This window comes from Schistocerca americana, chromosome 4 (assembly GCF_021461395.2).
Source record: "Schistocerca americana isolate TAMUIC-IGC-003095 chromosome 4, iqSchAmer2.1, whole genome shotgun sequence".
Lineage (NCBI taxonomy): Eukaryota > Metazoa > Arthropoda > Insecta > Orthoptera > Acrididae > Schistocerca > Schistocerca americana.
The window spans coordinates 499685046-499708585 of NC_060122.1; the positions used below are offsets into that span (position 1 = coordinate 499685046).

General features: G+C 40.8%; 1 protein-coding gene across 1 annotated transcript in view; it reads right to left on the minus strand.

Annotated features, from left to right (window-relative positions):
- Positions 1–22446, minus strand: part of LOC124613582 (facilitated trehalose transporter Tret1-like) — an 80747-nt gene extending 58301 nt beyond the window's left edge. Inside the window, exon 1 of the mRNA XM_047142298.1 lies at positions 22324–22446. Coding sequence (XP_046998254.1) covers positions 22324–22446 — 123 coding nt within the window. The remainder of the gene's footprint in view (positions 1–22323) is intronic.
- Positions 22447–23540: the final 1094 nt, after the last annotated feature.

The following is a 23540-nucleotide window of genomic DNA, read 5'->3' on the forward strand; positions in this document are numbered from 1 at the left end:
TGCAGTAAGTACTGGGAGATGAAGAAGCTTGCATAGCATAGAGTAGCGTGGAGAGCTGCATCAAAACTGAAGACAACAACAACAAAGGTGGGAGGTATTTGTTATCCATGCAGCTAGCGATTAGAGGCTCACGGTTATTTGCACACTACCGAAGGCACAGCCTTTGTGAGACCCTAGACATCGTCGAAAGTACCGCCGTTGTCTCGTCACGTGGGCTACACCTCTTGCAGCGGTCTGCGCATAATGAGCCTACTCTGCAGCGAACAGCCATAACCGTGTTTACCTGAATACCGACTATATCTTCTCCCACTTCCATTTATCCGCTTCCTACTAAGGAGGGGAGCACGAGAAATGCCGTAACCCGAATTACCAGAAACTTCTTTCAATGGAAGACGCAAAACATTCAAACACGTGTTACCGCTTATCCGTAGATACTCAACTGTTTCTGAGAAAACGACGGTCAGAGTATTCGAAGTATTTTATATGCCTTTTAGCAAGCAGCTGGTTGACCCGAAGGCCTGGCACGGTGGCTGGCGTTGCCACTTCACACTACTTTATGTGCCTTTTACCGGGTGATATTCTGACAGGATCTGGTGCCACATGGTTAGCGTCGCGGCTCCTTACTTTTGCAACCTGTGTTCCAAGGCTGAATAATATTTTTATTTTTTTGTCTTCATTTATCTAACCATGTTCGTAGAAGAATAATGCACAAATGTTTTCTAATGTATTCTGAAATAACCCTGTGCTTCTACATCTACAACTACATTTATACTCCGCAAGCCTCCCAACGGTGTGTGGTGGAGGGCACTTTACGTGCCACAGTCATTGCCTCCCTTTCCTGTTCCAGTCGCGAATGGTTCGTGGGAAGAACGACTGCCGGAAAGCCTCCGTGCGCGCTGGAGTCTTTCTAATTTTGCATTCGTGATCTTCTCGGGAGATATAAGTAGGGGGAAGCAATATTTTCGATACCTCATCCAGAAACGCACCCTCTCGGAACGTGGACAGCATGCTACACTGCGATGCAGAGCGCCTCTGTTTCAGAGTCTGCCACTTGAGTTCGCTAAACATCCCCATAACGCTATCACGCTTACCAAATAACCCTGTGACGAAAATGCGCAGCTTTCCTTTGGATCTTCGCTATCTCCTCTGTCAACCCGACCTGGTACGGATCCCACACTGATGAGCAATACTCAAGTATGGGTCGAACGAGTGTTTTGTAAGCCACCTCCTTTGTTGATGGACTACATTTTCTAAGGACTCTCCCAATGAATCCCAACCTGGCACCCACCTTATCAACAATTAATTTTATATGATCATTCCACTTCAAATCGTTCCGTGCGGATACTCCCAGATATTTTACAGAAGTAACAGTTAGCAGTGTTTGTTCCGTTATCATATAATCATACATAAATGTTCCTTCTTTCTATGGACTAGCAATACATTACATTTGTCTATGTTAAGAGTCAGTTGCCGCTCCCTGCACCAAGTGCCTATCCGCTGCAGATCTTCCTGCATTTCGCTGCAATTTTCTAATGCTGCAACTTCTCTGTATACTACAGCATCATCCGCGAAAAGCCGCATGGAACTTCCGACACTATCTGCTATGTCATTTATATATATTGTGAAATGCAATGGTCCCACAACACTCCCCTGTGGCATGCCAGAGGTTATTTTAACGTCTGTAGAGGTCTCTCCATTGAGGACAGCATGCTGTGTTCTGTTTACCAAAAGCTCTTCAATCCAGCCACACAGCTGGTCTGATATTCCGTAGGCTCTTACTTTGTTTATCAGGGGACAGTGCGGAACTTTATAGAACGCCTTCCGGAAGTCAAGAAAAATGGCATTTACCTGGGAGCCTGTATCTAATATTTTCTGGGTCTCATGAACAAATAAAGCGAGTTGGGTCTCACACGATCGCTGTTTCCGGAATACATGTTGATTCCTACCGAGTAGATTCTGAGTTTCCAGAAATGGCACGATACGCGAGCAAAATACATGTTCTAAAATTCTACAACAAATCGATGTCAGAGATATAGGCCTAGAGTTTTGCGCATCTGCTCGACGACCCTTCTTGAAAACTGGGACTACCTGTGCTCTTTTCCAATCATTTGGAACCTTCCGTTCCTCTAGAGACTTGCGGTACACGACTGTTAGAAGGGGGCACAAGTTCTTTCGCGTACTCTGTGTAGAATCGAACTGGTATCCCGTCAGGTCCAGTGGACTTTCCTCTTTTGGGTGATGTAAGTTGCCTTTCTGTTCCTTGGACACTTATTCGTCTACTGGCTATGCCTGATGAATGAATTTTAAAAAATCAGAAAAAAATTTGAATTAATTTTCAGTGAAATTCCTATAACTTATCTTGATCCAAAATAAATAGAAAGCGCCAGTTTTCGATGAAGAGATCTATTAAGCGTGGTTAGCCGTGAAATTACTGGCTACGAGTGAAATCTTCAGCAGTGTTAATGGCGTTTTTTCCTCGAGTGAGATTCATACAAAGAAATGTCACCTTGGCAAAACTGCCTTCACACGATACTTGTGGTGTCCGGAGTTTGTGTGTTTTGAATGTTTCTACCATCAGTATCATCCACGGGAATGCACCAAATCTTCCTGAATAAACATGAGAAAAAAAATATAAGAACAGATGTAAGAATTTTTATGTCTGCCTGGAGTGGCAAACATAAGTTGGAATTGGTAGTAGGAAGTGATCGGGGTGTGACGCAAGATCTGATGGCCGAGAAAAGATTAGTCTCAAAGTAAGACGCCAGTGATGAGAAAGATAACTTATGTTTATTCTCGACAGTGAAGCAGGTACCGTCTATTGCTCTCATAGCAAGTAGCTATATAATTAAGTTCACAGTACGATTCACAAATCCACAGTGCAATCCAAATCATAACTAAGTTCTAAGCCCAAGGTTTTCATATAAGATCTATACAATAAGACTTCGATATTCACACAGCTAGCGAGCAAGAGCGAGTGGCCGTGGTGTCAGGTCTGTGGTCCCGTTATATCTTGTGGCCATAGAGGGAACTGCAAGCTAGAACTATTGAATGGCGCGACGTCTTCAGCCGGAGATAACTCCATGAACCTCCGGAGGCTGCGACGTGAAGCGAAGGCCGACCACTGCGCATGTGCGGCCGGGCTGAGCTACGGCAGGGCGCGCGTGATTCGGTTAGGTTCGCGGACATAACAAGAATGAAATATAAGGACATGAGAATTTAAAAAGTTTGTAACCCCTGATAATACCATACGTACATATACTACATATATAAATGCATGATATTTATTGTGAATCCCAGTTAAAAGCTCAAATGTGCGTGAAATCTTATGGGACTTAACTGCTAAGGTCTTCAGTCTCTAAGCTTACACACTACTTAACCTAAATTGTCCTAAGGACAAACACACACACCCATGCCCGAGGGAGGACTCGAACCCCCGCCGGGACCAGCCGCACATTCCATGACTGCAGCGCCTAAGACCGCTCGGCTAATCCCTCACGGCTATTATACGGTTAATCCACTGTGTCCCCTGATTTAGTAAGAAACATTCGTGTAGTAACCTTCTACGGCCATGGGTAGATGAATTTAAAACATGAAATAAAAACAATAATCGGGTTTCGAAGACGTGGCGGAAAACTTAGAGGGAGCGACGCTGGCCACTGTACTATACCTTCGTTTGACATTACCGCCCGCTCGAAAGCATCTAAATTACGTCGCACCCTGTGACTGTCGTTTTCTCAGGAACGGTTGGGTATCTAAGTAGCATTAAGGAAACATAGCTATTTTCTGTATATTTTAGAAACAGATTTTCTCCGAATGTGCTTTTTATACTGGCACTGAAAATTTTTGAGCTATTCGCACATTGTTTGCGCTGTAACCTCCTATGTAAGCGTCTTTACCTAAGTGCTAGATCCTAAGACATAAGTACTGCAGTGATCCATGTTTTAAGCAGGCTGTTTAGGTTTTTATGTTGATAATGCCACGTAGTGCTCTGTATGAAAATTTCTGAGTGCGCTGTGTGCAGTCTGTGGCTGGTTGGACTCTTTTTTGGAATATTCGCTTATGTAGTGTTGGGCAGTGGGATGTGAACAGCGCGTAGCTTTGTGCAGTTGGAGGTGAGCAACCAGCAGTGGTGCACGTGGAGAGAGAGATTCCAGAGTTTTGGGATTTTACTATAAGTGGACAATCTAGACGCGTGTCCGCCAGAAAAAGGAAATTCGTAAAGATGGATGTCATGAATTGACAGATACACAGGGCGTTACAAAAAGATACGGCCACTGCTCCAGGAAACATTCCTCACACAAAAAGAAAGAAAATTTATTATTTGGACTTGTGTCCGGAAACGCTTACTTTCCATGTTAGAGCTCATTTTATTACTTCTCTTCAAATCACATTAATCATGGAATGAAAACACACAGCAACAGAAAGTACCCACGTGACTTCAAACACTTTGTTACTGGAAATGTTCAAAATGTCCTCCGTTAGCGAGGATACATGCATCCACCCTCCGTCGCATGGAATCCCTGATGCGCTGATGCAGCCCTGGAGAATGGCGTATTGTATCACAGCCGTCCACAATACGAGCACGAAGAGTCTCTACATTTGGTACCGGGGTTGCGTAGACAAGAGCTTCCTAATGCCCCCATAAATGAAAGTCAAGAGTGTTGAGGTCAGGAGAGCGTGGAGGCCGATGGAATTGGTTCGAGTCTACCAATCCATCGGTCACCGAATCTGTTGTTGAGAAGCATACGAACACTTCGTTTGAAATGTGCAGGAGCTCCATCGTGCATGAACCACATGTTGTGTCGTACTTGTAAAGGCATATGTTCTAGCAGAACAGGTAGAGTATCGCGTATGAAATCATGATAACGTGCTCCATTGAACGTAGGTAGAAGAAAATGGGGCCCAATCAAGACATCACCAACAATGCTTGCCCAAACGTTCGCAGAAAATCTGTGTTGATGACGTCATTGCACAATTGCGTGCGGATTCTCGTCAGCCCACACGTGAAAATTTACAATTTGATCACGTTGGAATGAAGCCTCATCCGTAAAGAGAACATTTGCACTGAAATGGGGATTGACACATTGTTGGATGAACCATTCGCAGAAGTGTACCCGTGGAGGCCAATCAGCTGCTGATAGTGCCTGCACACGCTGTACATGGTACGGTAACAACTGGTTCTCCCGTAGCACTCTCCATACAGTGACGCGGTCAACGTTACCTTGTACAGCAGCAACTTCTCTGACGCTGACATTAGGTTTATCGTCAACTGCACGAAGAATTGCCTCGTCCATTGCAGGTGTCCTCGTCGTTCTAGGTCTTCCCCAGTCGCGAGTAATAGACTGGAATGTTCCCTGCTCCCGAAGACGCCGATCAATTGCTTCGAACGTCTTCCTGCGGGGACACCTTCGTTCTCGAAATCTGTCTCGATACAAACGTACCGCGCCACGGCTATTGCCCCGTGAAAATCCATACATCAAATGGGCATCTGCCAACTCCACATTTGTAAACATTGCACTGACTGCAAAACCGCTACTAACCTGTTGATGATACGTACTGATGTGCGTGATGCTAGTACTGTAGAGCAATGAGTCGCATGTCAACACAAGCACCGATGTAAACATTACCTTCCATCAATAGGGCCAACAGGCGGTGAATCGAGGAACTACAGTACATACTGACGAAACTAAAATGAGCTCTAACATGGAAATTAAGCGTTTCCGGACACATTTCCACATAACAACTTCTCTTTATTTGTGTGTGAGGAATGTTTCCTGAAAGTTTGGTCGTACCCTTTTGTAACATCGTGTATATGTGAAGAATTTGGAACATTATTAAGATACGAGTAAATACATTGTTTGTTCTCTATAAAAATCTTTCATTTGCTAACTATGCCTATCAGTAGTTAGTGCCTTCAGTAATTAGAATCTTTTATTTAGTTGGCAGTATTGGCGCTTGCTGTATTGCAGTAGTTCGAGTAACAAAGATTATTGTGAGGTAAGTGATTCATGAAAGGTATAGGTTATTGTTAGTCAGGAACATTATTTTGTAGGGATTATTGAAAGTCAAATTGCGTTGTGCTAAAAATATTGTGTGTCAGTTTAGTGATGATCAGAATAAGTAGATAGAGAAATGTCTGAGTATGTTCAGTTTTGCTCAGCTGTTTGAAAATCACATAACGTAGAAGCTTTTCAGCACTGTCATTCATAATTTTTCTAAGGGGATGTTTCATATGGCGAGCCTGCCAGGATGCATCTCTGGAACTTCTGATTTTTTCGTGTAGTTTGTGTAATTAGTGTAGTTATTCTTTATTGCTAGTGCATAATCGTAGAGAGAATCTCCTTTGTAGTTGTAGTTTGTCATTGTTGTACAGTTAAACAGTTGTGGCATGCAACATAGACCTGGACCAAATAGTTTGCAACCGTACCTGCAATTAATTAGATATTATTTTCAGTGCTATGTTAAAGTGCTTTCTTATTTTTGCTCTTCAAATTGTGCTTTTCTGTGTTATCGTGTGAATTATTTTGAAAAATATGGCATTTGAAAAAGTGACACGAGGCTCCAAAGTAAAGTGAGAAATAATTGTGATGACAAGTGTAGCTTATCAGCATCACCATGTAATGAATCAACAGACATTCAAAGTAGTAATTTGGTAATTATGCATAGGGAAATGCGCCTGGCGGCAAATAATTGTGTAGACAGTGAAACAATTAGTGATCAGGGAAGTATTATCGATCGATCAGTCAGCAACAGCTCGCTTCTGGAATGCGCTACAACAGAACAAAATCTTGCAAATACCATAGATTCAGGTTTTGTGTCCTTACCCCTTTCTCAATTAAGTCAAGACGCACTCTCTGCTTTTGTGAATGCGAATGTTGCCGGTGCAAATGCACTGCCGATAGGCACAAAGCAAAATGTTCCAGGCACTAATACATTGTTATTGCAAATAATGCAACAAATGGAATAAAATCAGAAACAAATTAAAGAAACACTTCAACAAACACGTGAAGATTTAACTACTGAGTTACATAACATTTGAACGAAATGTCAGAAAGTCTGTAATGACATAAAAACACAAATTTGTGAGTATTTTCAACGTATTTTTTTGCGGCATGGAAATGCACTACAGAATGACGACGCAGCCATAAAAGAACTGCAAACCATTGTTCATGAAAATCGCATCTTGTGGGCTAAAACTGACTCAGTCGCATCTACCGATTTGGTTATGCAACTTGCAAAAACTCAGGAAAACTTAAAGGACACAGTAGATACTCTGAAACTTGGTTCAGAAAGAAACATGGAGGAAATCAGTTCATTTTCAGAGAAAGTAGTCGAACTTTCGGATCAGCTAAATAACCTATCTACAAAGGTAGATGATAATCTGAATGACACACGACCAGTAGTTTTTACTGACACAGAAGAGTAAGAACAAATCAGAATCAAATTAATATGCAACACAAAAGAGAAATCCAGGAAGTACAAGATCAGGTTGCTCAAGTAATATAAGAATTACATATTTCAGAGGACACTCATGCTCCGGTATGGGAAGAGGGACTTAGAAATACGGAAAAGCCACAGAATAATAATACAGGGTATTTCGAAAATTATGAAAGAAATTGGCAAGGTGCACCGAATTCTTGGATGGAACCGCCGACACGACATAACAATGACCAATATGCGACTCGCCTTCATGATGACTTAGACTATAAGCTGTTCATTACTACACGTAACTTCAAAACATTTAAGAATTAGGGCAATAACATTCATCTACAAGAATGGCTTCATCAGTTCTCTCATTGTTTTCCACCCAAGTGGTCATTAGAGCACAGATTAGAATTTATGTGTGGCTACTTAGAGAATGAACCAGTTGTAAGAATGTGATCGAATATTCACAATTGTCACAGTGAAAGAGAATTTCCTTCCTCTCAGCATATTGGTCTCAAGCTACTCAAGGTCGCGTAAAACATAGCATCATAATGATGAAACATTTCGGACAATCTGAATGTTCCAGTCTTGTCAAATATTTTGAAGACATGTTGTACAAGAATTAGTGCCTGTCAAACCCATATAGCGCCTCAGAACTCATCTGCATTTGCTTAATCAAATTGCCTGAACATTTAAGACATATTATTTTGGCAGGACGTTGCAAAGATGAAATTGAGGCTTTTCAGGGACTGTTACAAGAATTGGAAATTGACACTGACAATCGTGGGACGCGAAAACAGGAAAACAAAGTTTCAGGTCATATCCATCACAATTCCGTGTTGACAGAAATAATAACTGGGCATGACAAGTCTATTCTTACAACACAAATCCTGACCAAAACAGACACCATGCGTATGACAACTGTTGGCAAAGTAATAATAATTACAGGGAAATATTACATCTCCATACTAATGACTATGACAGAGACAATCATAGAAACAGACAATATAGGAACCAGAACTATTATTATCAAGGGAGACAGAATACCTTTAGATGCAACAGTCCACCGCGCAGTTACGATTCAGGGAGGAATTCTCCACCAATTAACCAACAAGAAAGAAACTACAGGAACTACTGACATGATGACACATGATATAATCATAATGACAGACCTGAATTTCATCAGAAGTGGCGGGATTCAAACAAGGCAGGGCCCTGTCGGCAATGTGAATTTATAGTAGTTAGATATCCAGACCCCAGTAACGACTCATGACAACAAAGAGACAATAGGCACCGCCGGCAGCCACACGTGCCGCCATCCATGAGAAAAATAACATAGAAGCTAACCTCGAGAAAAATTGCAGTGTTCTTTACTGACGTATATCACATGATAATTGCATTGAAGTTGAAAGCCGGCGTACTAGGAAGAGTTATGGTTTACACCACATTCCACATGTAACACCGTCTATTGAGAGATAATCTGCTTTTTAACTTAGTCTTTGCCACAAAATTTGTCACACTTAGAAACTGCTAACATGCAACAATGTTTTGAAGTTAACTATCCAGTCAAGAACCTAGAGAACTTATTTAGACAGTAATTGAAAATGCATTGTTATAGTGAACAGATGACACAGTGTTATTGTGTGCACATTCTTGCTTCTTAGTCGCTCGATTACGTAACGACTACAAGGCTTACATACTTAGAACATATACTGCTAACGAAACTTTAATGCAACATTTTTGTTTAGTTGAAAAGACATTCCTTGTTTAAAGTACTTTCTGTGAGATTACAGATGACTTAGTATTTGGTTTGTTTGACACTATTAATGAGTGACACAATTTACATTATTGCTTTTGTTCTATATCTGTTTTATATCTGCACAGTTTTTCTGTATTATTCTGGAAAGTAAAACATGTTTCAGTAGTAACTTTTTTGGTATAGCTACAATGAGAAAGCCTTTTTCATAACACAAGAATTCGTAACAGTACAGTACATTCTTGGTCATGGTAATGTATGTAATAACTACGATATCTATACACATAGCTTTTCACTTTTGTTTGTGGCTAGGTAAGTGCATTGACTTTTGCAGAACTCTGTTTATGGACGACGACGACTACGACACTTGGCAGATTTTTACCGTTAAGTAATGACAGAAATTATCTTACAGCAAGATGCACAGTTTAGCGCTACAGGACACCCATTTGAGTGATTAAATTTTGTACTTAAAACATTTTTTTTTTCAAAGATTTTTGAATTACAAAGATAGAAAGAAGGTTTTTGGTGATACATTACATTCCATTGCTGTAATATGTAACAACTGAGGGTATAATTACATTAATACTGAGGGGGTACACATTTGCTTCGTGTACTAAGCGTGTGGCAAGCGCTAGGAGCCCTAGCTAATATGGTATTTCCTATACATCTCTACCCATCGGTACCATATTTCTCTTAGACAGAATTACACAGCTATCTGATCATTTAACAGAGAAACAAACATTTTTTTAATACTTCAGTGACACATGTTTACGCAATTACACAGATAGATAACTTCACAATAATGAAATTGATTTGTGTCTGTACTTTGTGAACTGTTCACATTGTTCTGGAACCTTTGTAATACTATGAGATCTTCGAATTATGTATTTGGTAAGAGATCATGATTTTTGAAGTATGTTTGAGGTAGATGACTTTATTGAAACGAGCAGAGATCATTTTTTTAAAAAGGTTTTGAGATTATTCAAAAAACTATGACCTTTTTTATATTTGACTGAGGTGTTATGATATTATTATGATGACATTTGTTTTATGCTGTTGAGATATGTTTATGATCAATAAGATTATGTTATATGAGGAATTCGATTATTTTTTATTATGAAGAAATATTAAAGAAGTGTAGATAAATATGTATATGTGTAATAAGGTAAGGAATAATGAGTAGTGGTTAGGGACTCTGGTTTGTGAAAAAGAATGTTGGAAACCAAGAATCGTACTTCAAGATTTACGAATCGTGTGTGCATGCATGAATGTGAGTACCATTACGCTGACAGAAATTTTAGACACTGCTATTCATGAGATTTCGTTTCTACACACTTCTAATGTAAATTTTCAACCTGTGGAATTTTTTATATGAGACTGTCACTGTAGCAGTAAATGCAGTCATAAATATTTCGGTAAGGAAGATAGGTGACCTTGATGTAATGCTTTGTGGGCGCCCAGCTGCACGACAGTCACCTGAAAAAAAAAAAGCCATTGGTGTGGGCCTTTCAGAGGCATAGGTGCAGAAAAAAGAGGCCATTAACCACGCTATTGACATTTCTTTGTAGAAAGCATCGCAGATGTGACATGCTCATACTTGAAGACATATGATTACGGTTTGGAGCTCATAATTTCTGATATTTACTGAAATGCCTAATGAAATGATCAGAAATATCTTATGTCTACACACCTGATTGTGACTGCTGTCTTCCTGGTTGAGAGATTTTTTTCTGCCTTATGAAATGCCATGTGGCTAGTGAATGACATTTCATGCCTTCCTGTACGTATATATTTGCTCATTTTGTTTAATATCTAGTTTCTAGCTTCACTGTAGCATTGGTTAAAATAAAATTTAATAGATGTTCTAATATAAATGTTTTCTGTCTACAGATGCATTAAATAATAATTTTATGATCTACTTTCTTAAAAAAGGGAGCGCAAATAGACATTTCCCCTTAACAGGAATTGCATACATAAATTTTTCAACATGGTAACTTGTTTGGTAGAGTAAGTTATTGTGGATGCATCACTCTAGTGTTAAGATGTGACATAGGTATTAGACATTTCATGTCTTTACTGTAACATTATTTCTGCTTGAGCTTTGTCATGTTCAGGTATAAGTTATTGCTTTTGCTGCTGCTGTTTGTCAGGCATTGTGCTACTGAATTTTATGTTGTATTAAGCCTGTTTCACTATTGATTTATTTTTCTTGTTGCTACACATTGCTTATATTAGTTGTAATGTTGCATTTGATATGCTAAATTAGATATATTGCTGCTTCCTTTGCCAGTTTTCATTTTTTGTCATTGCTGTTTGTGTTAATTGTTTTGTGCTGCTGCATTACCTCATTCTCTAGTATATGTATCTGAGCTCAGTAGAGTTAAGTTATCTTAAGAGGGAGGATACTATATAAGAAACTAACAATGTAGAACAGGGAAAGCATGCATTGAGAAGTTATAAGAAAATAGGTTGGCTGAAAAAGTACTGTACAATGAACAATAATTATTCTGAAAGAGGATATGAACAAAAAAGTAGGGTTTAGGGACCACAGGATTAGATAGTATTTTCTTGGAAACAAATGATGAGGTAAGATAATGGAAAATAAATAATGAGGTAAGAAATACATGACCATATAAATGCAGAAAGCATGCTTGGACAGGATTTTTTTTGTTTTTTTTTTTTTGTTTTTGTTTTTTGTGGGAACAAATGTTGAAATAAGATGAAAGATCTGTGGAATGAAGTTTTGGGTTGGACAGCAGTACCAAATGTTACACTGAAAGTAAACAGTGTCCTTTCCCTTTGTGTTATTCTGCTATGTGTTTGTGTACCATTGTGTATTTGTGTTCTTCCTGTCTTTATGCGTTTATCTGATAAGAGTTATGTTGTAGAATTTTCTAATACATTCACTATGATGAGGAATACTGTTATCCTCAGATATAATTTGCATTAATAATAAGTTATTTACTTTGAAAAGATGTTTAGACATTATTTATTCTCTTCTGTTTTATTGCTCATGTGTGAAGTTAATATTTCAAAGGCTATTCTCATTTATTTATTTATTTACTTATGTCATAATTCCTGTAACACTGTTGTATATGCTTATTTCTATTCCTTTGTAAAGCCTGTATTACTACAAATGTTATATGTATTATTATGTTCATTAATGATTTATTTTGTACCTTTGTAACTGTATTCTCATGTGGTAAATTTGTAGTTGTATAGACACCATTTCTTCAAATTAAGTTTCATTACACTGCACATGTTTCTGTTGGTCACAGTACATGCACAATGTGTGAAAAATTAAAAATAATAAAATAAAAAATAATAAAATCGACTGTTAGTGCTCACACATGTTTTTACAATTCAACAAGGAGTGATTAACAGCACTGCTGGTTCTAAGGACATTCTAAAAAATTAATGAGTGCACAAATGGTGGTCCAAGGACTTGCTATATTATCCGCAAGGCTCTTTGATGATGATTGTGCACCCGCACAGACGCAACGGATGGCTGCTAGCCATCTCTACAAAGACTACAGTGGATCTGCACCTTTGGTGGTACATCAGTATCATTATCTCTACCAGATATACTGTGGGTCTGCTTTGTGATGACCTACACACCAACATTCTTCAAAACTTCCACTGACTCTACAGTGGGTTTGCTCTGTTGTGGCCCCTTACGTGTCTGCATATCAAAAGTCAGCACTCTCTTTCCACTGGAAGGACAACACTACTTCTTTAAGACTGCATGGAAATCTACTACTCCCGTGGCATTTTCTTTTACTGCGCATACTTTGTACTACTGTGATGAATGATCAGAACTGTCTTTATGGAATGTGAGGAAATTTTTGCTTTTGATCAACAGTGCATCAATAATTATGTGCATTTGATGTATTTATTAGCGTTAATACAAAAAAATCTGCAAATTAGTATTGTCCACTGATCAAAACAATTTGTAAAATTTTTTGTTGGGAGCATGGGTGCTGTGTAAGTAGGCTGTTCAGGTTTTTATGTTGGTAACGCCACGTAGTGCTCTGTATGAAAATCGCTGACTGCACTGTGTGCAGTCTGTAGCTGGTTAGACTCATTGTTCGAATATTCGCTTGCGTAGTGTTGGTCAGTTGGATGTGAACAGCGTTTAGTGTTGTGCAGTTGGACGTGAGCTGCCAGCAGTAGTGTATGTGAAGAGAGAGATGGCAGAGTTTTGAAAAGTTACTATAAACGGACGATCTGGACGTGTATCCGCCAGAAAAAGGAAATTTGTAAAGATGGATGTCAATGGATGTAATGAGTGTTACAAAAAGGTACGGCCAAACTTTCAGGAAGCATTCCTCACACACAAAGAAAGAAAATATGTTATGTGGACATGTGTCCGGAAACGCTTACTTTCCATGTTAGAGCTCATTTTATTACTTCTCTTCAAATCACATTAATCATGGAATGGAAACACACAGCAACAGAACGTACCAGCGTGATTTCAAATACTTTGCTACAGGAAATGTTCAAAATGTTCTCCGTTAGCGAGGATACATGCATCCACCCTCCATCGCATGGAATCCCTGATGCGCTGATGCAGCCCTGGAGAATGGCTTATTGTATCACAGCCGTCCACAATACGAGCCCGAAGAGTCTCTACATTTGGTACCGGGATTGCGTAGACAAGAGCTTTCAAATGCCCCCATAAATGAAAGTCAAGAGGGTTGAGGTCAGGAGAGCGTGGAGCCCATGGAATTGGTCCGCCTCTACCAATCCATCGGTCACCGAATCTGTTGTTGAGAAGCGTACGAACACTTCGGCTGAAATGTGCAGGAGCTCCATCGTGCATGAACCACATGTTGTGTCGTACTTGTAAAGGCACATGTTCTAGCAGCACAGGTAGAGTATCCCGTATGAAATCATGGCGGTGAATCGAGGAAGTACGGTACGTACTGACGAAACTAAAATATTGGGTTACGCTAAAAATATTGTGTGTCAGTTTGGTGATGATCAGAATAAGTAACGAGAGAAATGTCTCAGTATGTTCAGTTTCTGAGCTTTTTGAACATCAAATGACGTAGAAGTTTTCCAGTACTATCATTCATAATTTTTCTATGGGGACGTTCCAACGTGAACGATAACCTTTCTTCAGTAGTAAGATGGCCACAGAATCTTTGACCTTAACTGAATACTGAAGAGTTCCGAGTAATGTTAGTATCCCATCGTAAATCAATAAGTTGTGAGTTCCACAAACAGTTGCCGTCTTCTCGACTGTATTAGAATACTGTGCAAAGAGCAGTAAAAAACTTGGATATAAGTTTCGATGAGCGCCTCAACTGGGTAGAAAATACTATCGCCACATGCGGGTGCCCACGCATAAAATAAAGGCATTCGCAAACTCTTTCTCTAGTGCTGCAGTCCATCTTTGGGGCCAGCTACTCTGTACCCCGAGCACACTTGAACTCTCTGTCTCTCTTACTAAGACGAAACAGTTCCAGCTGTAATGTTTCCCCCAAAAATTAACGCGTGTAGTCAGTTTTCCCTCTGTCAAACAGTAAACTAAAAGCTCCCGTAGTCTCACAATTACGTTGCTTGCGATTTTTATGTCGCTATCAGCCATGTCACTTTCTTTTCTCCTATAGTCGTAATGTGTTTTATAAAGTTCCTCAGTCTCCCTCTCTTTTTTATCCGGCCTTTCTCTCATGCTCGCAACGGCCTTGCTGCAGTGGATACACCTGTTCCCGTCAGATCATCGAAGTCAAGCGCTGTCGCGTGTGGCCGATCATTGGATGGGTGACCATCCGGGCCGCCATGAGCTGTTGCCGTTTTTCGGGGTGCACTCAGCCTCGTGATTCCAACTGAGGAGCTACTCGACCGAATAGTAGCGGCTCTGGTCACAGAAAACTATCGTAACCAGCTGGAGAGTGGTGTGCTGACCGTACGCCCCTCCTATCCGCATCCTCATCTGAGGATGACACGGCGGTCGGATGGTCCCGATGGGCCACTTGTGGCCTGAAGAAGAAGTGCTTTTTTTCTCTCATGCTAACTGCTGCTAGCCGTCATAGTTTAAACTAAATCTCTGTAAATTTTCTCTATTGCTGTGCTCGCAAACCATGTAAACTCTCCTCATTTTGTGTCTCTCTCTGTTCTGTAGCAATTAAAAAATGTTTTATAATGTTGTATACTAAATGCAGTTGGTGTTTATCTAATGAACCTGATGTAAAATGTGCAGAATTTCTGGTCTGGTGCAAGAGACGGCTGGTAAACCTAATATTGCCAGGCTGCATAAACAAATAAGAACTCTGACGACGAGCTGTTGAAGGTTCATAGCTAGCTGATGAACATGTATATAATGTAAGGAACATAACAGCAATTTTCTCCTGTTTGATCTTCACACCATAATAATACTCCCTCTCAACAAAGCAAAATCCACTAGGAACTATTACACAACACTGCCATGTTCACTAATTTATTTTATGTGTCAGGAACCCGAATTTGGAACAACCTTCTTCAAAATATTAGAGAAATTAAAATTCTTTCAAATTTCAAAACAGAGCTAATGGACCACCTAATATCACAATAGCTATTTCTTCTTGCACCCACTCTCGTTAAACATCCATCCCTCACCACTTTGCTCCCTACTTGTCTACAGAGTTCCCTACTGAAATTCTCACCTGTCATGTCAGGCATTGTTACTTCCACTTCAGTCCTTTCCTCTTTCATTATCCCTTCCATTGTTCTAATACCAAAGAAGGCATCAAACGTGCTAAACTAACCAATGTCATTCTTAATACCTTCATTATTTTATTACTTTATTATTGTTACATTTATGATTACTATCGCAATTTATTTCTGTTTACCAATAATGTAAATTATTAGTATTGAGTTCGTTATTTAATAACTAATTAATATAATTCTTAATTCATCTATTATGTTGTCATTGTTATTAACTTGATTATAAGGCAATATTTCTTGTATATGTTGTTGTTGGTCGATTTAAGAAACGACCTTAAGCCTTTAATCAGGCCAGAACAGCAAGCAATAAATAAATACATACATAATACTGCAATACGCTCTAAAAAACTTCGCCCATCTACATCTTCACAGGATTGTCTTCCACTCCCTGCAGCAAATCGTCATGTTTGCATGTTTGTAACAGAACCTGGTAGAGCTGCCCTCATTTTTCTTGTGAGCCACTCCTGTGTCCGCTGTGTATAGACTCTAGCAGGTTTACAACTACTATTAGGATACAGTTCGAACAGCGTGACGTGTTCACTCGAGATGTTTCCCATAACTCCAGTGATTGAGCTGCTGCGTGTATCATCCATGCCGCAGTTGTACCATATACATCACTTTCCAGTGCCCGTGCATTGTGCTGGACCTTCTATCGCTTCAAGAATATCCATTCACAAACAATATTACAGTTCTCTTTCACAGGTACTAATGGCTTTTGTATGCGTGAAATGCCACTGGTTTGACCAACGTCCTTTATATAAGATGTCTGGCCTTTCTCGATGGGCTAAGTGAAGTAAGCAGTTGACTGAATCTATAGCAAGCTCTGGGCTATCTTCGATTGTGTCTTTCACTTTCGCATGGAATAAGACGTCTGTGAAAATGTTAACTAGATTCTTAAATCATCTGCAGTAATTTTGCGTCTAACCATCACCAGTTAGGTTGTACCAATTGCACAACCTTAATGCATGCAAATGACATGATGTTTCATTCAAACATAAGAGGACCTATCTTGCCCAGTCACAATGTTCTCGCTCATTCATACCAGGTCTTGCATCTCTAAGGAAAACATGACACATTATTAGTACTTTCCGTCTAGAATTAACCTTAATTTGGTTTACAGTGGAGTATTAAACAATGTATGTAAAGGACAAATAAACAAAACCGTAGTCTGCTATGTATTATTTGAAATATCCATTTTTTTGTACGACATGTAAAATCTAACATCCACTAGAAAGCAACTAGAAAGAATTAAATCTCTGTTAATCCGTCATGAACCGGGAACATCAGCTGGTTAAGTAATTGACAATATTAATGAAATTAAGTGTCGCATATCTGTGGGTTCAAACCGTTTCACGAGTGCTTCACTCGAAGACTTGATAGCAACTCAAAGTCTTCGAGTGAAGAACTTGTTAAACGGACTGAATTCACGAAACCCAGGGATATATGGCACTGTATGGCATTATTGTTTATTTCTTGAGATGCGTATGGGCCCTGAAGATGGCATTGTGGTTGCCGATACTGGTTGTCGTCAAAATAAAATAACTTCTTAGTTGCACGGCTGTTGGAGAGTTTCATTAATCATGAGAGAAGGAATTAAGTTAAAAAACCTCGCAGTTTGTACAGTGCAAACATGAATGCCACTCCAGTTGTATTATCTACAGTTTATGTTAGAGTGTATTGGTAAAATAATACAAACATGTGCCAACTTCGTTTAATTATTTTCTCCTCGTCATTGCGTTACATTTTTGTTTTTTTTCGAAAAAAAATCAATTTTACGGTCACCTCTCTCAACGTGCATCTCAGCTTACTGTAAACAATACGGGTATTCCCTTTGTGGCATCTTCCTCCGTTGTCAGCTTACGTTAAACATTTACTCTCTCACTGTAATAACAGAGTCTTTAGAGTCCATGTGCTAACAGTGACACACTTTCACGAAACATTAGTGACTGTGCTGACAACCGGACACAAAACTGTAGTAATCTACATCTACATCTACGTGATTACTCTGCTATTCATAATGAAGTTCCTAGCAGAGGGTTCAATGAACCACCTTCAAGCTGTCTCTTTACCGTTCCATTCTCGAACGGCGTGGGAAAAAAAGACCACTTAAATTTTCCTGTGCGTGCCCAGATTTCTTTTATTTTATCGTGATGATCATTTCTCCCTATGTAGGTAGGTGCCAACAGAATTTTTTCGCAATTGGAGGAGAAAACTGGTGATTGAAATCTCATGAGAAGATCCCGTCGCAACGAAACACGGCTTTACGTTAATGATTGCCACTCCCCGTATCATGTCTGTGGCACTATCTTCCCTATTTCGCGATAATACAAAACAAGCTGCCCTTCGTCGAACTTTTTCGATGTCATCCGTCAGCCCACCTGATTCGGATCCCACACCGCACAGCAATACTCCAGAATAGGGTGGACAAGCGTGATGTAAGCAGTCTCTTTAGTAGACCTGTTGCACCTTCTAAGTGTTCTGCCAGTGAATCGCAGTCTTTGGTTTGCTCTACCCACAACATTATCTATGTGATCGTTCCAACTGTAATCCCCAAGTATTAAGTTGAATTTACAGCCTCCAGATTTGTGTGACTTAACGCGTAATCAAAATTTAGCGAATTTCCTTTAATACTCATGTGAATAACTTCACACTTTTGCTTATTCAGCGTCAATTGCCACTTTTCGCACCATACGGATATCTTATCTAAATCATTTTGCAATTCCTTTTGGTCATCTGAGGACTTTACAAGTCGGTAAATGACAGCATCATCTACAAACAATCTAAGACGGCTACTCAGATTGTCTGCTATGTTGTTAATGCATATAGGGAACAACAGAGGGCCTATATCACTGTCTTGGGGAACACCGGATATTACTTCTATTTTACTCGATGGCTTTCCGCCTATTACTACGAACTGTGACCTTTCTGACAGGAAATCACGAATCCAGTCGCACAACTGAGGTGTTACTCCATAGGCACGCAGTCTGGTTAGAAGCGCTTGTGATGAACGATGTCGAGAGACTTCTGGAAATCTACAAATAAGTGCATTTACGCCGTATTTCACCGTCCGCGCAAAATTAAAGCTTTCTTCCAGAGCAGCGACATTGCTAGTGTTCCTACGATAAGTAAGCATAAGGTTTTAGCTATAATCTATAAAAAATAAATTCATGTAATGTACCTTTTTTGAGATACATGTTTTTCACACAGAAAACCTGGTTTACAGTAGATGTCACACCACCAGAGCAACCAAGACAAAACAGCGCAGCACATTGGTGAAGCTGAGAATCGTGCTGTGTTCCTTTTTCTGCATTTGAAGGGGAAGGTTTAAGTAGTTATAAGTGCTAGGGGACTGATAGCTTTAGATGTTAAGTCCCATAGTGCTTGGAGCCATTTTTTTAATGGCATCGTCGACTGTGACAGTCGCTTCCCGTATTCTCTCCCGGAGCTCTGCTACATCACCGGGCTACAGGAGGTACGTGCACCAGTGCCGGTATACATGAAAACAGCTTTATGGGTTTCTCTTCAAAATGACATTTATGATATGTGTACAATGTTAGGCTCTTGTGCAATAAATAATTGAATGTGTTCACGGACTTTATGTATACGCTGTACAAATATCCTTGAAGCTGCCAGTTAACCCGAAATGTTAGTTCCTTTCTTTTTCATCCATAGCTCGGCCAAGCACCTATTCGCGTTTTTTGTGCTATGACACGAGCATTTTTCATTCTGCTTCCCACCTTTCACTGTACCATAACTTTGACATGAGACAGCCATAGCTCGGTAAACAACGTAGATTTCTATTGACTTGGGGGACGACTGATCCGATACAGGTTATTTATTGTCTTTCGAACCATGTCGCTTATATCGTGGCAACGGATAAGAGGATCACAAAACAACAGGAAGATCAATAACTACACGTATTTACCTTCATTCTTAAAAAATTTGAACCGCTACACACAAGTATGAAATTTAGAAGTGGCGCACTAAAGAAACTCACAGAAAGATATGTTTTCTGTGTGCAAAATCCGAATGAAACAGTTTTCTTTTTCATAATAATTCACTCAATTCTATAAGAATTATTTTGACGTGATAGATTTATCTCACCTTTAAACCATCGTATCTCGGCAATGAGTAAAGGTAATTGGATACAAAAATTTTGTTACAAGTTTCTTTTGTCTCAGTGCAAAGTTTGAACCGATTCTTACAAGTTAGATGTGCAGAAGTGGTGTGCTTTGAAAAGCTCATAGAAAAACTTTTTTTTTCCGTGTATTTGCACGTAAAATCCGAACGGTCTACGTACAAATGATGCCATTAGTTGAGCATTGATTTCAGAACAATTAAGATCTTCTGCAAAAGGAATTAATCGATTCTCATAATCTGCCTTGGTGCTGGCTCCTGTTCCTCTTCAGGGCCTGGTGACAATTTTCCCCTGAAGCTATGCAACCAACATTACATAACTGTTGTGCGGTTTCATCTTCAAGACAATTCTCAGCCTCATTCTGCAGGGGCTATGAAGATGTTCCTGCATCGTTTCAATTGGAAATGTTTGGTTACCCACAATACAGCCCGTATATTGTAACACCCCCACAATAAGGGAGATGTTCGAATGGGTGTACAAACAGTCGTTGGTCGAGTCTAAACAGCAAACTTTCTTCCCCATGTTCCTAGCTCAAAGAGGAATCAAGCACAAAGTTGGGTTGGGTTGTTTTGGGGAAGAGACCAAACAGCGAGGTCAGCGGTCTCATCGGATTAGGGAAGGACGGGGAAGGAAGTCGGCCATGCTCTTTCAAAGAAACCATCGCGGCATTTGCCTGGAACGATTTAGGGAAATCACGGAAAACCTAAATCAGGATGGTCGGACGCGTCAAAACACTAAGTCCTCCCCCACTAAACAGTGAACTTGTGCAAGACATTCTCAAACATATTTGTTAACTGTTGTGTACATAGTTCCACATAGTCAGTGCGTACACAACTTTCCCACTAGAGCGCATCCCGCTAAACACAACAGCGCAGGCGCAGCCCTCATCCGTCTCCGCACTACAAGATGGTGCTGTCTTAGAGACGGACCATATTCTGCACCCGCTTATCCGCTTATTAATATGTAACGCAGCCAATGAGATTGTTGCTAACGTAGAACCTTTTCTCCTCGCGGATCACACTCGTGCAGTGACACCTGAATGCGCGAGGTATTATAATGAGTGTACTGTCCTCCGATTAGTCAGTCTGCATTAGTCTGCAGTCAAGTTTCAGTCTGCGCCTAATAAGACTACCATATTCCTGCACATAGCCATGAAGACAAATGTATAGACACTTTGTCAAGTATCAGAGATATGTGAGAATAAGATTAACATACCAAGACCAAAGGAACTTCAGATTGTCAATTGTAAACAGCATCCAGAACTAAGTTAAGTAATGTTTATACTGGTTATTATTTTAATAAATGTGTGTGAAAATTAATCAAGTTCTGTTTAAAGCTGGTCACCGTCAATCTGCTACTCTAAGCGTGGAAGTGGCATTTCTAACGTCTGACCTAACGGCAGAAGATAAACACGCCACGATAAGATCACGAGATACGAGGGCTGTCCAGAAAGTAAGTTACGATCGGTCGCAAAATGGAAACGACTATGAAAATCCGATAAAGCTTTGCAAAGATGTGTTGGGCAGTGTCTCTAGTATGACTCTAGGTAGAATTATGTCACTCTTTTCATTCCTGAGCTCTTAGTGACCGCGTAAAGATGTTATAGAAAATAGTGTCTCCCGCCAAGTACGAGGGCCTGGTGAGAATTTGCCCCTGAAGCTATGCAACCAACATTACATAACTGTCGTGCGGTTTCTTCTTCAAGACAATTCTCAGCCTCATTCTGCAGGGGCAATGAAGATGTTCCTGCATCGTTTCAATTGGAAATGTTTGGTTACCCGCAATACAGCCCGTAATTGTCTCCCACTGAGTTTCATCTCTGCTCAAACGAACCGCTGGCTATGAAGACAACATTTTGGCACAGACAACGAGCTTTAGGCCAGCGTAGAGAATTGGCGGAAAGCACTCGCGGCTGCCTTCTATGATGAGGGTATTGGGAAGTTGATACAAAGCTACGACGAATGTCTGAGTCAGAACGGCGACTACGTAGAGAAGTAGCTGAAAAGTGTAGTTAACTGTTACAAATGAAACATTTCTGATTTTCACTGTGATTTTCATTTCGCGATCAATCGTAACTTACTTTCTGGACAGCCCTCGTATATTGCTAACACTCGCCTACTTCGTTAGAGCGAAAAGTCAAATAATCTTATGGTGTGTGTACCGAAGGTCTTACAGTACTCGCACCACATTAACGATGTTGGATTTCGACGAGGGGTTTATGTCCACCATTATGACGACGTCACTAATGAAATCAAACGGATGACATCGGTAGGATGAGTGTGTGTTTTTTACTCACGGGGATGATGAAGCCGACCGCTACGCCGGAGAGGATGTTGCTGACGAGCAGCTCCCAGAAGGAGGAGGCGAAGCGCTGCCAGACGGCGGTGACGAAGAAGGGCAGGGCGCAGGCGAGCAGCATCCTGCGGCGGCCCACCACGTCCACCAGCACGCCAGCCAGCAGCGACGGTGGCGCCGCCACCAGCCCGCCGGTCGACGCCAGCCACGAGCCCTCGTCCGCCGAGATGACGATGTGCGACGTGTTCTGCTGCAGCCGCGGCACCAGAGGCGAGCTCCAGCCGATGGACACGCCGGCCACCAGGTACACCAGCGACGCTGCACACACACACACACACACACACACATGACCGTACTTCACAGAAACCACTTCCTATGCTCATAAATTTTCCCGTCTCGAGATGGTCGACTGTTAACGATTACAGTACCCTAAGAATAAGTAGTGATGAAGGGAACTTATTGTGGTGTCACCGCCAGACACCACACTTGCTAGGTGGTAGCCTTTAAATCGGCCGTGGTCCGTTAGTATACGTCGGACCCGCGTGTCGCCACTATCAGTGATTGCAGACGGAGCGCCGCCACACGGCAGGTCTAGTCTCGAAAGACTCACTTGCACTCGCCCAATTGTACAGCCGACTTTGCTACGATGGTTCACTGCCTACAAACGCTCTCATTTGCAGAGACGACAGTTTAGCATAGCCTTCACCTACGTCATTTGCTACGACCTAGCAAGGCGCCATATTCAGTTACTATGTATCCTGAACAGATAATATTATGAATCATGAACTGTCAACAGCGACGTTCATCATTAATGGATTAAAGTTAAGTATCAAACTAATTCCGTTTGCTTTCTGAATTCTAATTCCTTGTAATGTTCCAGACCTCACGCCAGCCTGCGTGAGCTGAAACGCGTGCATTTCGGCCTCCATTCACAACATGGAGTCGGCTCTTCTGCCAACCCAACATTGGCGATGAGTAAACATGGTGCTGTTTACTATACTGCCCTGATCTAATTTTATAATGGCTTCACCTCAGATATACTGTCCAAATGTTGTCGCTTACAGATTCAGCAGATGCAGGCGTTACTCGTCCAGGGTCAATGTGCAATGCAAAACGATGCGGCAGCCGCTGCTCCACCGCTAACGCAGCCACAACAAGCAGTTGCACCGACCTTCTGACCTTTTGATGCTGCACTGGAAAGCTGGACGGAGTGGTCAC